The 14,319-nt window shown below is 42.0% G+C and overlaps 1 protein-coding gene across 5 annotated transcripts in view; it reads left to right on the top strand.

The window, feature by feature from the left end:
- Positions 1-14,319, top strand: part of plekhm3 (pleckstrin homology domain containing, family M, member 3) — a 157,327-nt gene that overhangs the window by 102,796 nt on the left and 40,212 nt on the right. For all 5 annotated transcript variants that reach the window (XM_063051633.1, XM_063051630.1, XM_063051631.1 and 2 more), the window contains one exon: positions 6,557-6,620. In XM_063051633.1, the coding sequence (XP_062907703.1) occupies positions 6,557-6,620 (64 nt within the window). The remainder of the gene's footprint in view (positions 1-6,556; positions 6,621-14,319) is intronic.

Raw genomic sequence — 14,319 nt, 5'->3', positions numbered from 1 at the left:
TCTCTCTACCCTTTCCTCTCTTTGTGACTTAAAACACATTTAATTCCTCACTTTTCTACTTTTCAGAAAGGGTCATTAACCTGAGACATCAACTTTGTTTTTCTGCCTCCACTGATGCTGCTTGAATTGCTGAATAATTCCAACTCTGCTTCAATCATATCCATGCTGCTTGGGGCTTACTTACGGAAGATTCGTGCAATAATCAGTGGATCATATGGGGAATTGCATAATCAGTGCTTTGTTTGGAAGATTGTGTTGATTCAATCAGAGGATTGATTCTCCTATCTCAGGGAGTATTTTGTGGCAATGCTCTCTCAGTGTCAGCCTGAATCTATTTGCTCTGGAGTCAATCTCCAACCCAAAATCTTTTGATTTGAGAGGTGACAGTTTAATAACTAAGTAAAGTAACTGGACAGAGCTCGTGATGTGATTCCAGATCCCTGCATAGCAGGACAAATGAGATACTATGAAGAGTGATATTACAAATAAAGGGGTTTGTAACTGGTTTCAAATATCAGTGATTGTAGAAAAACTTGAAATTTTGTTGTTTTAGGAACACGTTTATTTGTTACAAAGAAAAATATGCACTCACAAAAAATTATGCACCAAGCATATGAACTTTATTATTTCTGATGCCTGCAACCAATTGGGAAATCTTTGAATGTCTCACAAAGATATCAACTTGGAGCACCTTCTACTTGATCTTTGACTGACATAGACTTATGAAAATATTGTCACCCAAATTTAATAACATATTCTACATGAAATTCAATTTTCCATTTTGAAAATCATTTTAGTAGCATCGTTTCCATAGTGATTAGGGAGGAAAAAGTAAAAGGATGCCTTGGAGTGTACAGCTGCACGACGTTCCGCAGTTAAGAGGAGTGACAGTCATTAGTCATGTATTTTTAATTTATGTAGAGATACAGCTGGATAACAGGCCCTTCCAGCCTAGATGCCTCCCAGTGACACCAGTGTGACCAATTAACCTGCTAAATTGTAGGTCTTTTCTTGTTGGAACTTCCACTAAGATGTGGCGCGCTCAGGCTCAGTGGCTTCTATGGGCCAACCAAAGGTGTTATCTTTTTTAAACGTATATTTTACAATTGCAAGATCCTGCTAGATGTTAAGTACTTAAGGTACTGCAGGTCTACTCCATTAGTGAGTTGCTTGATCATTGGCAGAAAAGCTGAAGAGCTGGACTTGGTGTGAATCGTGCTGCCAGCCTTAGAGAGGCGAAGGAGGTGTGCAGACTAACAGTAAGTGATCGGCTGAGTCACTTTTCTTGTCATCTCAAAATCATTGCTAATGTGGAATCCTCCAAGTCTGATTCATTAGTTTATTTGCAAAAAACATGGGAAGACAGTGGGGGAGCTGTATGGCATCGGTTGTAGTGAGGACTGGGCCTCAAGCCTCAAGTGTTGCACGTTTGCAGCCGTCCAGGAGAAAGGTGTCAGAGTCGGTGTGGCATGGCGTACATGCTGGAGTCAGTGCAGCCCTCTGGTGTTTGCTTGGCAGAAAACAAGATGTGTTGTCTTTGACCTCAGACTACTGCAACATTCATGGACTCGGACTTCAACTATATGTTTTTTTTGTGTGACCGTATTCTACTGTAGTCTTCTATGTGCTATGTATGCCTTGTTCTGTGTATAACAGTTGGTACTGTGTTTTGCACCTTGACCCCAGAGTTAACACTCTGTGTTTGGGTGTATTAATGGCTATTCATGTACAGTTGAATGCCACTTAAAGGTGAACTTGAACAGCACACACAAAATGCTGGAAGAACTCAGCAAGCCAGTCAGCATCTATGGAAAGGGTAAATAGTTGACGTTTTAGGCCAAGATCTTTCATTAGGACAGGAAGGGAAGAGGAGAAGCCAGAGTAAGTGGGAACCTTCTTACTCTGACTTCTCTTTTCCCTTTCCAGTCCTGGTGAAGGGTCACAGCCCGAAACATCAACTGTTTACTCTTTTCTATAGATACCTCCTCCCGGCCTGCTGAGTTCCTCCAGCATGTGAGAGTGGCTTTGGAGTTCCAGATGTTCTTGTGTTTGTGAAACTTGAACTTGTCTTTGGAATGTAGGAGGAAACTGGAGCACCTGGGGAAATCCATACGGTCGCAGGGAGAACGTACAAAACTCCTTCTAGACAGCGTTACGCCATGCCACATTTACAAAGCTTCATTTGTTTGAAAACCATGTTGAATTATTGGAAAATGATGAGCACTATTTCATAAAATAAGGGACTAAACCCATCTTATTCTCAGCATATTCCCATCATGCTACCCCACAAACCTCTCCCCCAATCCCAAGTACGCACACACTAAAGACAATAAACAGTGGGCAATGAACCTATCAAGCCAAATATATTTTGGGATGTGCGTTGGGAAATTGCAGCATCCAGGGGAAACCCACATGGTCACAGGGAGAGTGTACACAGTGCACATAGATGGTACTGGATGTCAGGATTGAACCTGGGGTCGCTGGTGCTGCGAGCAAACAGCTGTACTACTTGTGCCTCTGTGCACCCCACTAGCGTCTGTGCAATGTGAGGAAGTGGAAAGTGACCCATCTTGGAGGTAAAAAAGGCTATTATTTAAACAGGGTCAGACTCTTAATTGCATGCTCAGCGTTGCAAGAGACACAAATTCATATGTGGGATAAGCAGATAGTTAGGAAGGGAAATGGAGTGATGACTTTAGGGAGGTCTTATTACCAGTGAGAGTGTAAAAGTATGGAATGCAGGTTTCATGCAATGTAAGAAGGGATATGATAGCTGCAAAGGCAGTGAAACAAAGATTCATCAGAGTCGGGGACAGACATGTCTTTTTTTTCTCGAAGTTCTAAGTTCAAAATAAATTTATTATCAAAGTACATATATGTCACCATATACAACCCCAAGATTCATTTTCTTGCTGGCAAACACAGTAAATCCAAGAAAAACAATAGAATCAATGAAAGACCACACCCAACAGATCAGACAACAACCACTGTGCAAAAGAAAACAAAGTGTGCTAATACAAAAGAAAAATTATAATAATAAATAAACAATAAGTATCAAGAACATGAGATGAAGAGTCCTTGAGTGAAGTTATCCCTTCTGGTTCAAGATCCTGATGGTTGAGGGTAGTAATCTTTCCTGAACATGGTGGTGTGGGTCTTGAGGTACTTGTACCTTCTTTCTGATGGCAGCAGCAAGAACATGGGAAGGTCCTGAATATGGGTGTTGATTTCCTGTGACAGCATTTTGTGTAGATGTGCTCAATGATGGAGAGGACTTTACCCATTGATGGACTGGGCCGTATCCACTACTTCTTGTAGGATTTATCGTTCAAGGGCATTAGTGTTTCCATACCAAGCTGTGATGCAGGCGGTCAATATATTCTCCATTACACATCTATTGAAATCTGATGTTTTAGCTGTCATACAGAATCTTCACAAACTTCCATGGAAGTAGAGGCACTGCTCTGATTTCTTCATAATTGCACTTTCTTGCTCGGCCCAGGACAGATCCTCTGAAATGATAACACTGAGGAATTTAAAGTTGCTGATGTCCACCTCTCAACTCCGAATGAGCACTGGCTCATGGACCTCTGGTTCATCCTCCTGAGGTCAATAATTGGCTCCTTGGTCTTGCTGACATTGAGTGAGAGGTTGTTATTGTGGCACCTTTCAGACAGATTTTCAATCTTACTCCTATATGCTGATTTTTCACCACCTTTGATTCAGCCAACAGCAGTCTTGTTGTCAGCAAAGTTAAATATGACATTGGAGCTGTGCATTCCTCGTAGTCATAAATATAAAGTGAATAGAGTAGGGGGCTAAGCCTTGTGGTTCACCTGTGCTGTTGGAGATGTTTTTGCCAATCCGAACTGACTGGGGTCTGCTAGTGAGCAAATCGAGGATTCAATTGCACAAGGAAGTATTGAGGCTGAGGTCTTGAAGCTTTTTGATTAGTGTTGAGGGCATGATGATATTGAATGCTGAGCTGTAGTCAATGAAGAGCATCATGATGTATGCATCTTCAGTGTCCAGATGTTCCAGGGGTTGAGTAGGGACCCAATGAAATGGCATCTGCTGTGGACCGATTGTGACAGTAGGCAAATTGGAGCCGATCCAAGTCGCCTCTCAGGCAGGAGATGATGTTTCATCACCAACCTCTCAAAGCACTTTATCACAGTGTATGTAAGAGCTACTGGACAATTATTGAGACAAGTTACTACATTCTCTTTTGGCACCAGTATAATCGAAGCTTGTTTGAAGCAGGTGAGTACTGCAGACTGCCGAAACAAAGTTAAAGATATCAGCAAGTTAATCAGCACAGGTTTTTAGTACTTTGCCAGGTACTTCAAGTGAGCCAGATGGTTCACTCTCCTGAAGGATGCTCTCACGTCAGCCCCATGGACTGAAATCATAGGGTCACCAGGAGTTGTGGGAGTACGTAGAGGTTCCTCCATATTTTGACAGTCAAAGCGACCATAAAAGGACACCTGGGAGTGAAGCTTTGTTTTCACCTATGCCATTTGGTTTCACTTTGTAAAAGGTGATAGCATTCAAGCCCTGCCACAGCTGTCAAGCATCCTTCAGTGATTCAGGTTTGGTCCGGAATTGCCACTTCTCACGTGAGACGGCTTTCCGGAGATTGTTCCTGGACCCCTTGCATCTTACCTGGTTGCCAGACCTGAATGCCACTGATCTGGCCCTCAGCAGATTGCAGATTGCATGGTGTACCCAGGGTTTCTGGTTGGGGAAGGTTGTGAATGATTTTGCGGGGACGCACTCGTCTATGACCGTTTTTATGAAATCCATGATAACCGTGGTTTATTCACTCAGATCTTCTGATGGGTCTTTGAACAGAGCTCAGCCCACTGACTCAAAGAAATCCTGAAGTCACTCCTCTGCCTCTCGCGACCACCTCTTTTTTTTAAAATCAAAGTTCAAAGTACATATATAACCCTGAGATTCATTTTCTTGCGGACCTAATAAATCCAATAACCATAATAGAATCAATGAACGACTGCACCAACAGGGCAGACAACCAGTGTGCAAAAGAGTACAAACTGTGCAAATACAAAAAGAAAGAAAAATAATAATAACTTTAAAGGACTCTTCCTCTCATTTTCTCGATATTTATTGCTTATTTATTTATTATTATTATTTCTCTTTTTTGTATTTGCATAGCTTGTTGTCTTCTGCACTCTAGATGAACACACCAGTTGGGTAGTCTTTCCTTGATTCTGTAATGGCTATTATTCTGTAGACACTGAATATGCCCTTAAGAAAATGAATCTCAAGGTTGTATATGGTGACATATTTGTACTTTGATAATAAATTTACTTTGAACTTTGAAATAAATAAGCAATAAATATCGAGAACATGAGATGAAGAGTCCTCGAATGTTAAGTCCATAAGTTGTGGGAGCAGTTCAGTGATGGGACGAGTGAAGTTATCCCCTCTAGTTCATTTGTCTGATAGCTGAGGGATATTAGCTATTCCTGAACCTGGTGGTGTGAGTCCTGACAATGCTCCATGTGGATGTGCTCAGTGATGGGGAGGGTTTACCTGTGATGAACTCGGCCATATCCACTACTTTTTATCCTTATCTTTGGAGCCTTGTTCTTCAGCCTCTATCTGTATAAATGAGCCTGTACTCCCTGGAATTTAGAAGAATGAGGGGTGATTTCATTGCAATGTATTCTCAGAGGGCTTCAATGATTAGATGCAAGGAGAATGTATCCCTGGTGAGTAATCTACAACCAAGAGGTGTTGCCTCACAGTGGGAAGTTCATCATTTAAAATAGTTGGAACCCCTTCCTGCAGGTGGGTGGGATTGGGACTGAAGCTTTGCAGCTCTCTGCCCCTGAAGGCTATGAATGCTGAGTTATTCAGTACGTCCTCAAACTGTTTATGTTCATCATACTTTTGGATTAAGTACCCTAGCTATCAGACCCTTCTAAACATCTAAACCTATAGTGCTCTTCTGTTATCCAAATATCTTGGTATTAATCAGTATCCCCAACCCTAGAGAATTCTGAATCTTCACATCTCCAAAATACCTCCTTTCCCGATGGCAGCAGCAAAAAGAGTTGCATTTCAATATTGCTTCATTATAAAGTGCTCTGAAATGTGATGCTGTAAACAGTGCGGTTAAAATACCAAACATTTAGTTTCCCAATATAGTAAAGAAACAACAAAATACTTTCAAACCACACTACAGAAAGTATACCCCAGAGTTGCTTCTTTCTTTACCTACAGTAAAGCAGGGCTCCATTGAAAAACATTCCATTTCTGAGTCACTACTCTACACTTGTTGTCAAAGCTACTGCATGGAGAATGGGATGCTAAACTGCTGCTGATGCCTCATAAACAATTTTCCAACAGGCAGTGTTGTTTCAAGGCTTGTGAAATTGAAAATATTAGATTTCCTAAAGCTGCATTTTTGTGGCAAAAAGCCTCAGTAGTAAAGCTTGTGTATTCATTAGATGGTCAAAGTTTCATATTTGTTTTTGCAGGTTGCTGATAATAAAGCTTTATAACACTATTATTTTTTTCTCCGTAGAATCTTTCCCAGGGAATATATTCTGCAGCATGTCCATTTGTACTCCTTGGCTGACCTTCAACAGGTATGTAACATGGTAGATATTGAGCATCAGTCTCTGAGCTCAGCAGTATGTTAAATATAATCCCATTTAGCCTAACCTGCTCTGCATGCATCTGTTTAATTAGAATTCTGAGCCAGGCAAAGTACAATTTGTCTTGGTAATCCTGTTGTCTACTTACGTAGTCAATCTTTACCTACCCATCTCTGCTGGGGCTCTACTTCCAACCTCTTAAATTTGATGTCTTCATCAACCTCCCTAAACCCTAGCATTTCCTTCTTTAAGATGTTGGTGTGAAGCCTTTGGGAACATTTTTGTTATGTATAGAACAAAATCATATATTGTGTTTGGATGTTGAGATGTCGATCTCTCTAAATAAATCGCAACAAATTCAGCATCATTGCAACTGAATAGAACATTATACATCAGAAACAATTTGTGTTTGTCTAGCACTTAGATTCATAGTTATACGTCACAGAAACAGGCGCTTTGGCCCACTTTTTGATGTTAACTGAATTGCCTACTGCATTAATCCTATTTGCCTGAAAATGGTCCATTTCACTCTAAACCTTTTCCTTTCCACATACCTGTCTTTTAAACTTTGTAATCGTATCTGCTCCTGCCACCTTTTCCACCAGCCTGTTACACTGTTACACCATTTTCAGCTATCTATGCTCTTATATTCCTAGGTCCTTCTGTTCCATTAGACTCCCTCGTGCCTTACCATTCATTGAATGTCGTATACTAGCTTGACTTTCCAAAGTGCATCACCTCACACTTATCTATATTGAAATCTGCTTGCTACTCTTCTGAGATTCTCCTTTTAATCTATAATAACTTCTTCACTATCAACAACACCACCTAATTTCATGTCATCCACAAACTTACTGATCTTGCTATGTGTATTTGTATTCACATCATTTATACAAATAATGAATAACAAGGCTCCCATTACCAAACCCTCCATTCTGAGAAATAACCTTCAGCCACTACCCTCTGCTTCCTACCTGTGAGCCAATTTTGAATCCACCTAACTACGTAGTTCTCCCTGGATTCTGATGGATCTAATCTGCTATACCAGCCTACTCTACAGGACCTTGTCAAAAGCCTTGTTAAAATATGAACAGGCGACATTGACTGCCCTACCCTCAACTACCATTTTGGTGACTACTTTAAAAAAGATTCATCAGACACAACTTCCCAAGCGTAAAGCCATAGTGAGGTCTTCCTAATCCAAATGCTTATAGTAGATCCTGTCCCTCAGAGTATTTTCTAGTATCTTCCCCATGACTGATGTCAGACTGATTGGCCTGTAGTTCCCTGGCTTGGCTTTGCAACCCTTTTTAAGCAACAGAACAGTATTAGCCGCCTTCCAGTCTTCGGGAGCTTCACCAATGGCTACCAGTGAACCAAGTATCTCTGCAGGGTCCTTTACAATTTCTTCCCTAGCCTCCCACAAAACTGAGGATGCACTCAGTCAGATCCTGGGGATTTGTCTGCCTTAATGTGCTGTAAGGCTGTAAGCAGCAAATAGCTCCTCCCTGGTAATGTGAATGTCCTCCAAACTATCTTCAAGTTTCCCTTATCTCTTGAGCAACCACTATTTCCTCTTCAGTAAACCCTGAGGAGAAATATCCACCCAGCTTCCTAAACACAATGTATGCTTCCCTTTTCTTGACCAGAGCTTCAAGTTTCCCTAAACTTGCAAGGTTTACACTTCACCCTCACAGAAATATTCTTACATCACACTCTAAAAAGCTTCGCATTTGCTATTCATAAACACAAGAAAGTCTGCAGATGCTGGAAATCCAAAGCAACACGCACAAAAAACTCAGCAGATCACCTGACCTCTGCTAGATCCTGCCCTATTATCCCCCAAATTAGCCCTGCAGTTTAGGATCCTATCCTGTGGATCTATCCTGTCCTTTAACATGGCGGTCTTAAAACTAACAAAATTGTGGTCACTGGAGCCAAAGTGCTCTCTGACAGCCATTTCAGTTACTAAGTCAGTCTGGTTCCCTCCAAGGAGATCCAGCATTGCACTCTCCTGCATAGGGCTCTCTATATTTTGACTGGGAAATCTTTCCTGAATATTTGACAAATTCCACCCCATCTAGTCCCTTAACACTCTCTGTGGCCTAGTCAATATCGGGGAAATCAGAATGAAAATCAGGTTTATTATCACTGGCATGTGACATGAAATTTGTTAACTTAGCAGCAGCAGTTCAATGCAATACATAATCTAGCAGAGAAAAAATAATAATAATAAATAAACTAAAACAATAATAATAAATAAACAAGTAAATCAATTATGTATATTGAATAGATTTTAAAAAGTGCAAAAACAGAAATACTGTATATTAAAAAAAAGTGAGGTAGTGTCCAAAGCTTCAATGCTCATTTTGGAATCGGATCTCAGAGGGGAAAAAGCTGTTCCTGAATCGCTGAGTGTGTGCCTTCAGGCTTCTGTATCTCCTACCTGATGGTAACAGTGAGAAAAGGGTATGCCCTGGATGCTGGAGATCCTTAATAATGGACGCTGCCTTTCTGAGACACCGCTCCCTAAAGATGTCCTGGGTACTTTGTAGGCTAGTGCCCAAGATGGAGCTGACTAGACTTACAACCTTCTGCAGCATCTTTCAGTCCTTTGCAGTAGCCCCTCCATACCAGACAGTGATGCAGCCTGTCAGAATGCTCTCCACGGTACAACTATAGAAATTTTTGAGTGTATTTGTTGACATACCAAACCTCTTCAAACTCATAATAAAGTATAGCTGCTGTCTTGCCTTCTTTATGACTGTATCGATATTTTGAGACCAGGTTAAATCCTCAGAGATCTTGACACCCAGGAACTTGAAGCTGCTCACTGTCTCCACTTTTGATCCCTCAAAGAGAATTGGTATGTGTTCCTTCGTTTTACCCTTCCTGAAGTCCACAATCAGCTTTTTCGTCTTACTGACGTTGAGTGCCAGGTTATTGCTGTGGCACCACTCCACTAGCTGGCATATCTCACTCCTGTACACCCTCTCATCACCACCTGAGATTCTACCAACAATGGTTGTATCGTCAGCAAATTTATAGATGGTATTTGAGCTATGCCTAGCCTCACAGTCATCTGTATATAGAGAGTAGAGCAGTGGGCTAAGCACACACCCCTGAGGTGCGCCTGTGTTGATCCTCAGCAAGGAGGATATTAAGATCTCCCACTAATACACCCTTATTCCTATGACTATGAGTAATTGTTCTACACACCTGCTCTTCAAGTTCCTGCTGACTATTGGAGGGGTCGATAATACAGTTAGAGTGACCCTTCCCTTGTTTCTAAGTTCTACCTGTACTCAACAATCCCCCATGAATGTCATCTCTAAGTACTGCTGTTTTGACCTTCCTTATCAAAAAGGCTACTGCCCCTTTTCACTTACCTGTATTGCTATCACACCTGTAAGCATCTGCATCCTGGAATGTTAAGATGCCAATCCTGCTCTTGCTCTCAGCCATGTTTCTGTTTTGGCTATAACATCCCAGTGCCTCCACACTCTTGAGTTCTCTGCCTTGCCTGTTAAACCTCATGTATTGAAGTAATGAAGTTTAACTAAGTATTCTTTCCCCTGACTTTACAGTGGCCTTGGCTAACCTGATTACTAAACTTACTCTTATTCATTACTACTGTATCCATGATTTGCCCCTGCTCAGAGTCCCACTCAACTGCCAATCTAATTTACACTCTCCCATGTAGAGTTAACAAACTTCGCTGCAAGGATATTGTGTCCTCTCTAGTTCAAGTGCAACTTGCCCCTTTTGTGCAGGTCACCTCTACATTAGAAGAGATCCCATTGGTCCAAAAAGCTACATCACTGCCCCTTTATCAGCTCCTCAGCCACAAATTCATCTGGCCTATCCTTCTATTTTTATTTCTGAACTCATTAGCCTTTGGTGCTGGGAGTAACCCGAGATCATCAATCCCAAGGTCCTGCTTCTTCTTACCTAACTGGGAAGACTTTGGCGGGTGAGTGATAAGCGGAGGCAGACAGAGAGAGACAGAACAGATAAAAACAACAGATGGAGCAGGTTTGGGGTTGAAGAATGGGAGTGTGAAGATGGGAGAGCTGGTGGAGGAAGATGTGCAGAAACACAAAGTGCTACCAGTGTTGAATACCACTAAATAAAGTAGGTGAGAATGAGAACTAGTATCAGGACTGGTTGCATCATAGCCTGGTATGGAAACACCAATGGCCATGAATGGGAAAGCCCACAAAAAGTAGTGGATCAGCCCAGTCCATTACAGGTAAAGCCCTCCCCACCATTGAGCACATCTACAAGGAGCGCTGCCACAAGAAAGTGCATTCATCAACAAGGGCCCCAGTCAAGCTGTCTTCTCACTGCTGCCTTCAAAGGTACAAGGGCCTTAGGTCTCACACCACCAGGTTCAAGAACAGTTATTACTCTTTGAAGTTCCTGAACCAGCATGGATAGCCTCAAGTCTGAACTGATTCCACAACTTATCAATTCACTTTCAAAGTTTCTGCAACTAATGTTCTCAGTATTATTTACTTACTTATTTATTTTTATATATTTGAACAGTTTGTTTTCTTCTGCACATTGGTTGTTTGTCAGTCTTTGGGTGTAATTTTTCATTCATTCTATTGTATTGCTTTGTTCTATTGTGAATACCTGCAAGAAAACAAATCTCAGGGTAGTATATGGTGACATATACATATTTTGATAATAAATTTCCTTTGAGCTTTGGCCATTAGAGTAGAAGGGAGAAGTGAACAATAATTGGAACCAGAAGTAGGGTGGGGAAAATCTGTGTGTTAAGTGGGTGAATTTAACCAGGAGATGGGAGGGGATGAAGATGAGTGAGGGGATAATGGGAAGGGAACAAAAATTAGAGGACTAGGAGATCAGGAAGAGCTGGGGGAGAGGGGGAAAAGAACATGGGGAGGGTTGGGGAGTCCCTGAAGTTGGAAATTATTTATGTTATTGGATTGTAGGCTACCCAGATGAAATACAAGGTGTTGCTGCTCCAGTTTGTTTTGGTATTCAGACATGGCTTCAAGTGGACAGGGCCTGGGAAATGAATATTCAAGGGTATACGTCCTATCGAAAGAACAGACTGATGGGCAGAGGGAGTGGGGTGGCTCTGTTGGTGAGGAATGATATTCAGTCCCTAGCGAGGGGGGACATAGAATCAGGAGACGTAGAGTCAGTATGGATAGAACTGAGAAATTCTAAGGGTAGAAAGACCCTAATGGGAGTTATCTACAGGCCCCCAAACGGTAGTCTGGATGTAGGGTGTAAGTTGAATCAAGAGTTAAAGTTGGCATGTTGCAAAGGTAATACTACAGTTTTTATGGGGGACTTCAACATGCAGGTAGACTGGAGGAATCAGGTTGGTACTGGACCCCAAGAAAGGGAGTTTGTGGTGTCCCTCGGAGATGGATTCTTAGAACAGCTTGCACTGGAGCCTACCAGAGAGAACACAATTCTAGATTTAGTGTTGTGCAATGAACCAGATTTGATCAGGGACCTCGAGGTAAAGGAGCCATTAGGAGGTAGTGACCATAATATAATAAGTTTTAATCTACAATTTGAGAGGGAGAAGGGAAACTCGGAAGTGTCAGTATTACAGTTGAACAAAGGGAACTATGATGCTATGAGGGAGGAGCTGGCCAAAGTTCAATGGAACAATACCCTAGCAGGGATGACAATGGAACAGCAATGGCAAGTGTTTCTGGGAATAATGCGGAAGGTGCAGGATCAGTTTGTTCCAAAGATTAAGAAAGATCCTAAGGGGAGTAAGGGGAGGCCGTGGCTGACAAGGGAAGTAATGGACAGTATAAAAGTAAAAGAGGAGTATAACATAGCAAAGACGAGTGGGAAGCCGGAGGATTGGGAAACTTTAAAAGTGCAACAGAAGGTAACTAAAAAGGCAATACGCTGAAGAAAAATGAGGTAGGAAGGTAAACTAGCTGAAAATATAAAGGAGTAAAAGCTTCTTTAGGTATGTGAAAAGGAAAAAAATAGTTAAGACCAAAATTGGGTCATTGAAGACAGCAGCGGGTGAATTTATTATGGGGAACAAGGAAATGGCAGACGAGTTGAACAGGTACTTTGGATCTGTCTTCACTAGGGAAGACACAAACAATCTCCCAGATGTAATAGTGGCCAGAGGACCTAGGGTAATGGATGAATTGAAGGAAATTTATATTAGGCAGGAAATGGTGTTGGATAGGCTGTTGGGTCTGAAGGCTGATAAGTCCCTGGGACTTGATGGTCTGCGTCCCGGGGTACTTAAGGAGGTGACTTTAGAAATCGTGGACATATTGGTAATCATTTTCCAATGTTCTATAGATTCAGGATCAGTTCCTGTGGATTGGAGGGTGGCTAATGTTGTCCCTCTCTTCAAGAAGGGAGGAAGAGAGAAAACAGGGAATTATAGACCGGTTAGCCTGACGTTGGTTGTGGGAAAGATGCTGCAGTCAATTATAAAAGATGAAATTACGACACATCTGGATAGTAGTAACAGGATTAGTCCAAGTCAGCATGGATTTACGAAGGGGAAATCGTGCTTGACTAATATCCTGGAATTTTTTGAGGATGTAACTATGAAAATGGACAAAGGAGAGGCAGTGGATGTAATGTACCTGGACTTTTAGAAAGCCTTTGATAACGTCCCACACAGGAGATTAGTGGGAAAAATTAGGTCACATGGTATTGGGGGCAGAGTACTGACATGGATTGAAAATTGGCTGGCTGACGGAAAACAAAGAGTAGCGATTAACGGGTCCCTTTCGGAATGGCAGGCAGTGACCAGTGGGGTACGGCAGGGTTCAGTGCTGGGACCGCAGCTGTTTACAATATATATTAATGATTTAGATGAGGGAATTAATTAAAAGTAACATTAGCAAATTTGCCGATGACACAAAGCTGGGTGGCAGTGTGAAATGTGAGGAAGATGTTATGAGAATGCAGGGTGACTTGGACAGGCTGGGTGAGTGGGCAGATGCATGGCAGATGCAGTTTAATGTGGATAAATGTGAGGTTATCCACTTTGGTGGTAAGAACGGGAAGGCAGATTATTATCTAAATGGAGTCAAGTTAGGAAAAGGGGAAGCACAACGAGATCTAGGTGTTCTTGTACATCAGTCACTGAAAGCAAGCATGCAAGTACAGCAGGCAGTGAAGAAAGCTAATGGCATGCTGGCCTTCATAACAAGGGGAATTGAGTATAAGAGCAAAGAGGTCCTTCTGCAGCTGTACAGGGCCCTGGTGAGACCACACCTGGAGTACTGTGTGCAGTTTTGGTCTCCAAATTTGAGGAAGGACATCCTTGCTATTGAGGGAGTGCAGCGTAGGTTCACGAGGTTAATTCCTGGGATGGCGGGATTGTCATATGTCGAAAGATTGGAGCATCTGGGCTTGTATACTCTGGAATTTAGAAGGCTGAGAGGGGAGCTTACTGAAACATATAAGATTATTAAGGGATTGGACACGCTGGAGGCAGGAAGCATGTTTAAGAATTAGAGGTAGGCCATTTAGAACGGAGTTAAGGAAAAACTTTTTCACCCAGAGAGTGGTGGATATATGGAATGCTCTGCCCCAGAAGGCTGTGGGGGCCAAGTCTCTGGATGCTTTCAAAAAAGAGATGGGTAGAGCTCTTAAAGATAGCGGAATCAAAGGTTATGGGGATAAGGCAGGAACTGGATACTGATTGTGGATG

This window comes from Mobula hypostoma, chromosome 6 (assembly GCF_963921235.1).
Source record: "Mobula hypostoma chromosome 6, sMobHyp1.1, whole genome shotgun sequence".
Lineage (NCBI taxonomy): Eukaryota > Metazoa > Chordata > Chondrichthyes > Myliobatiformes > Myliobatidae > Mobula > Mobula hypostoma.
Note: the sequence above shows the minus strand (reverse complement) of the source record. Positions and strands in the feature narration are given on the sequence as shown.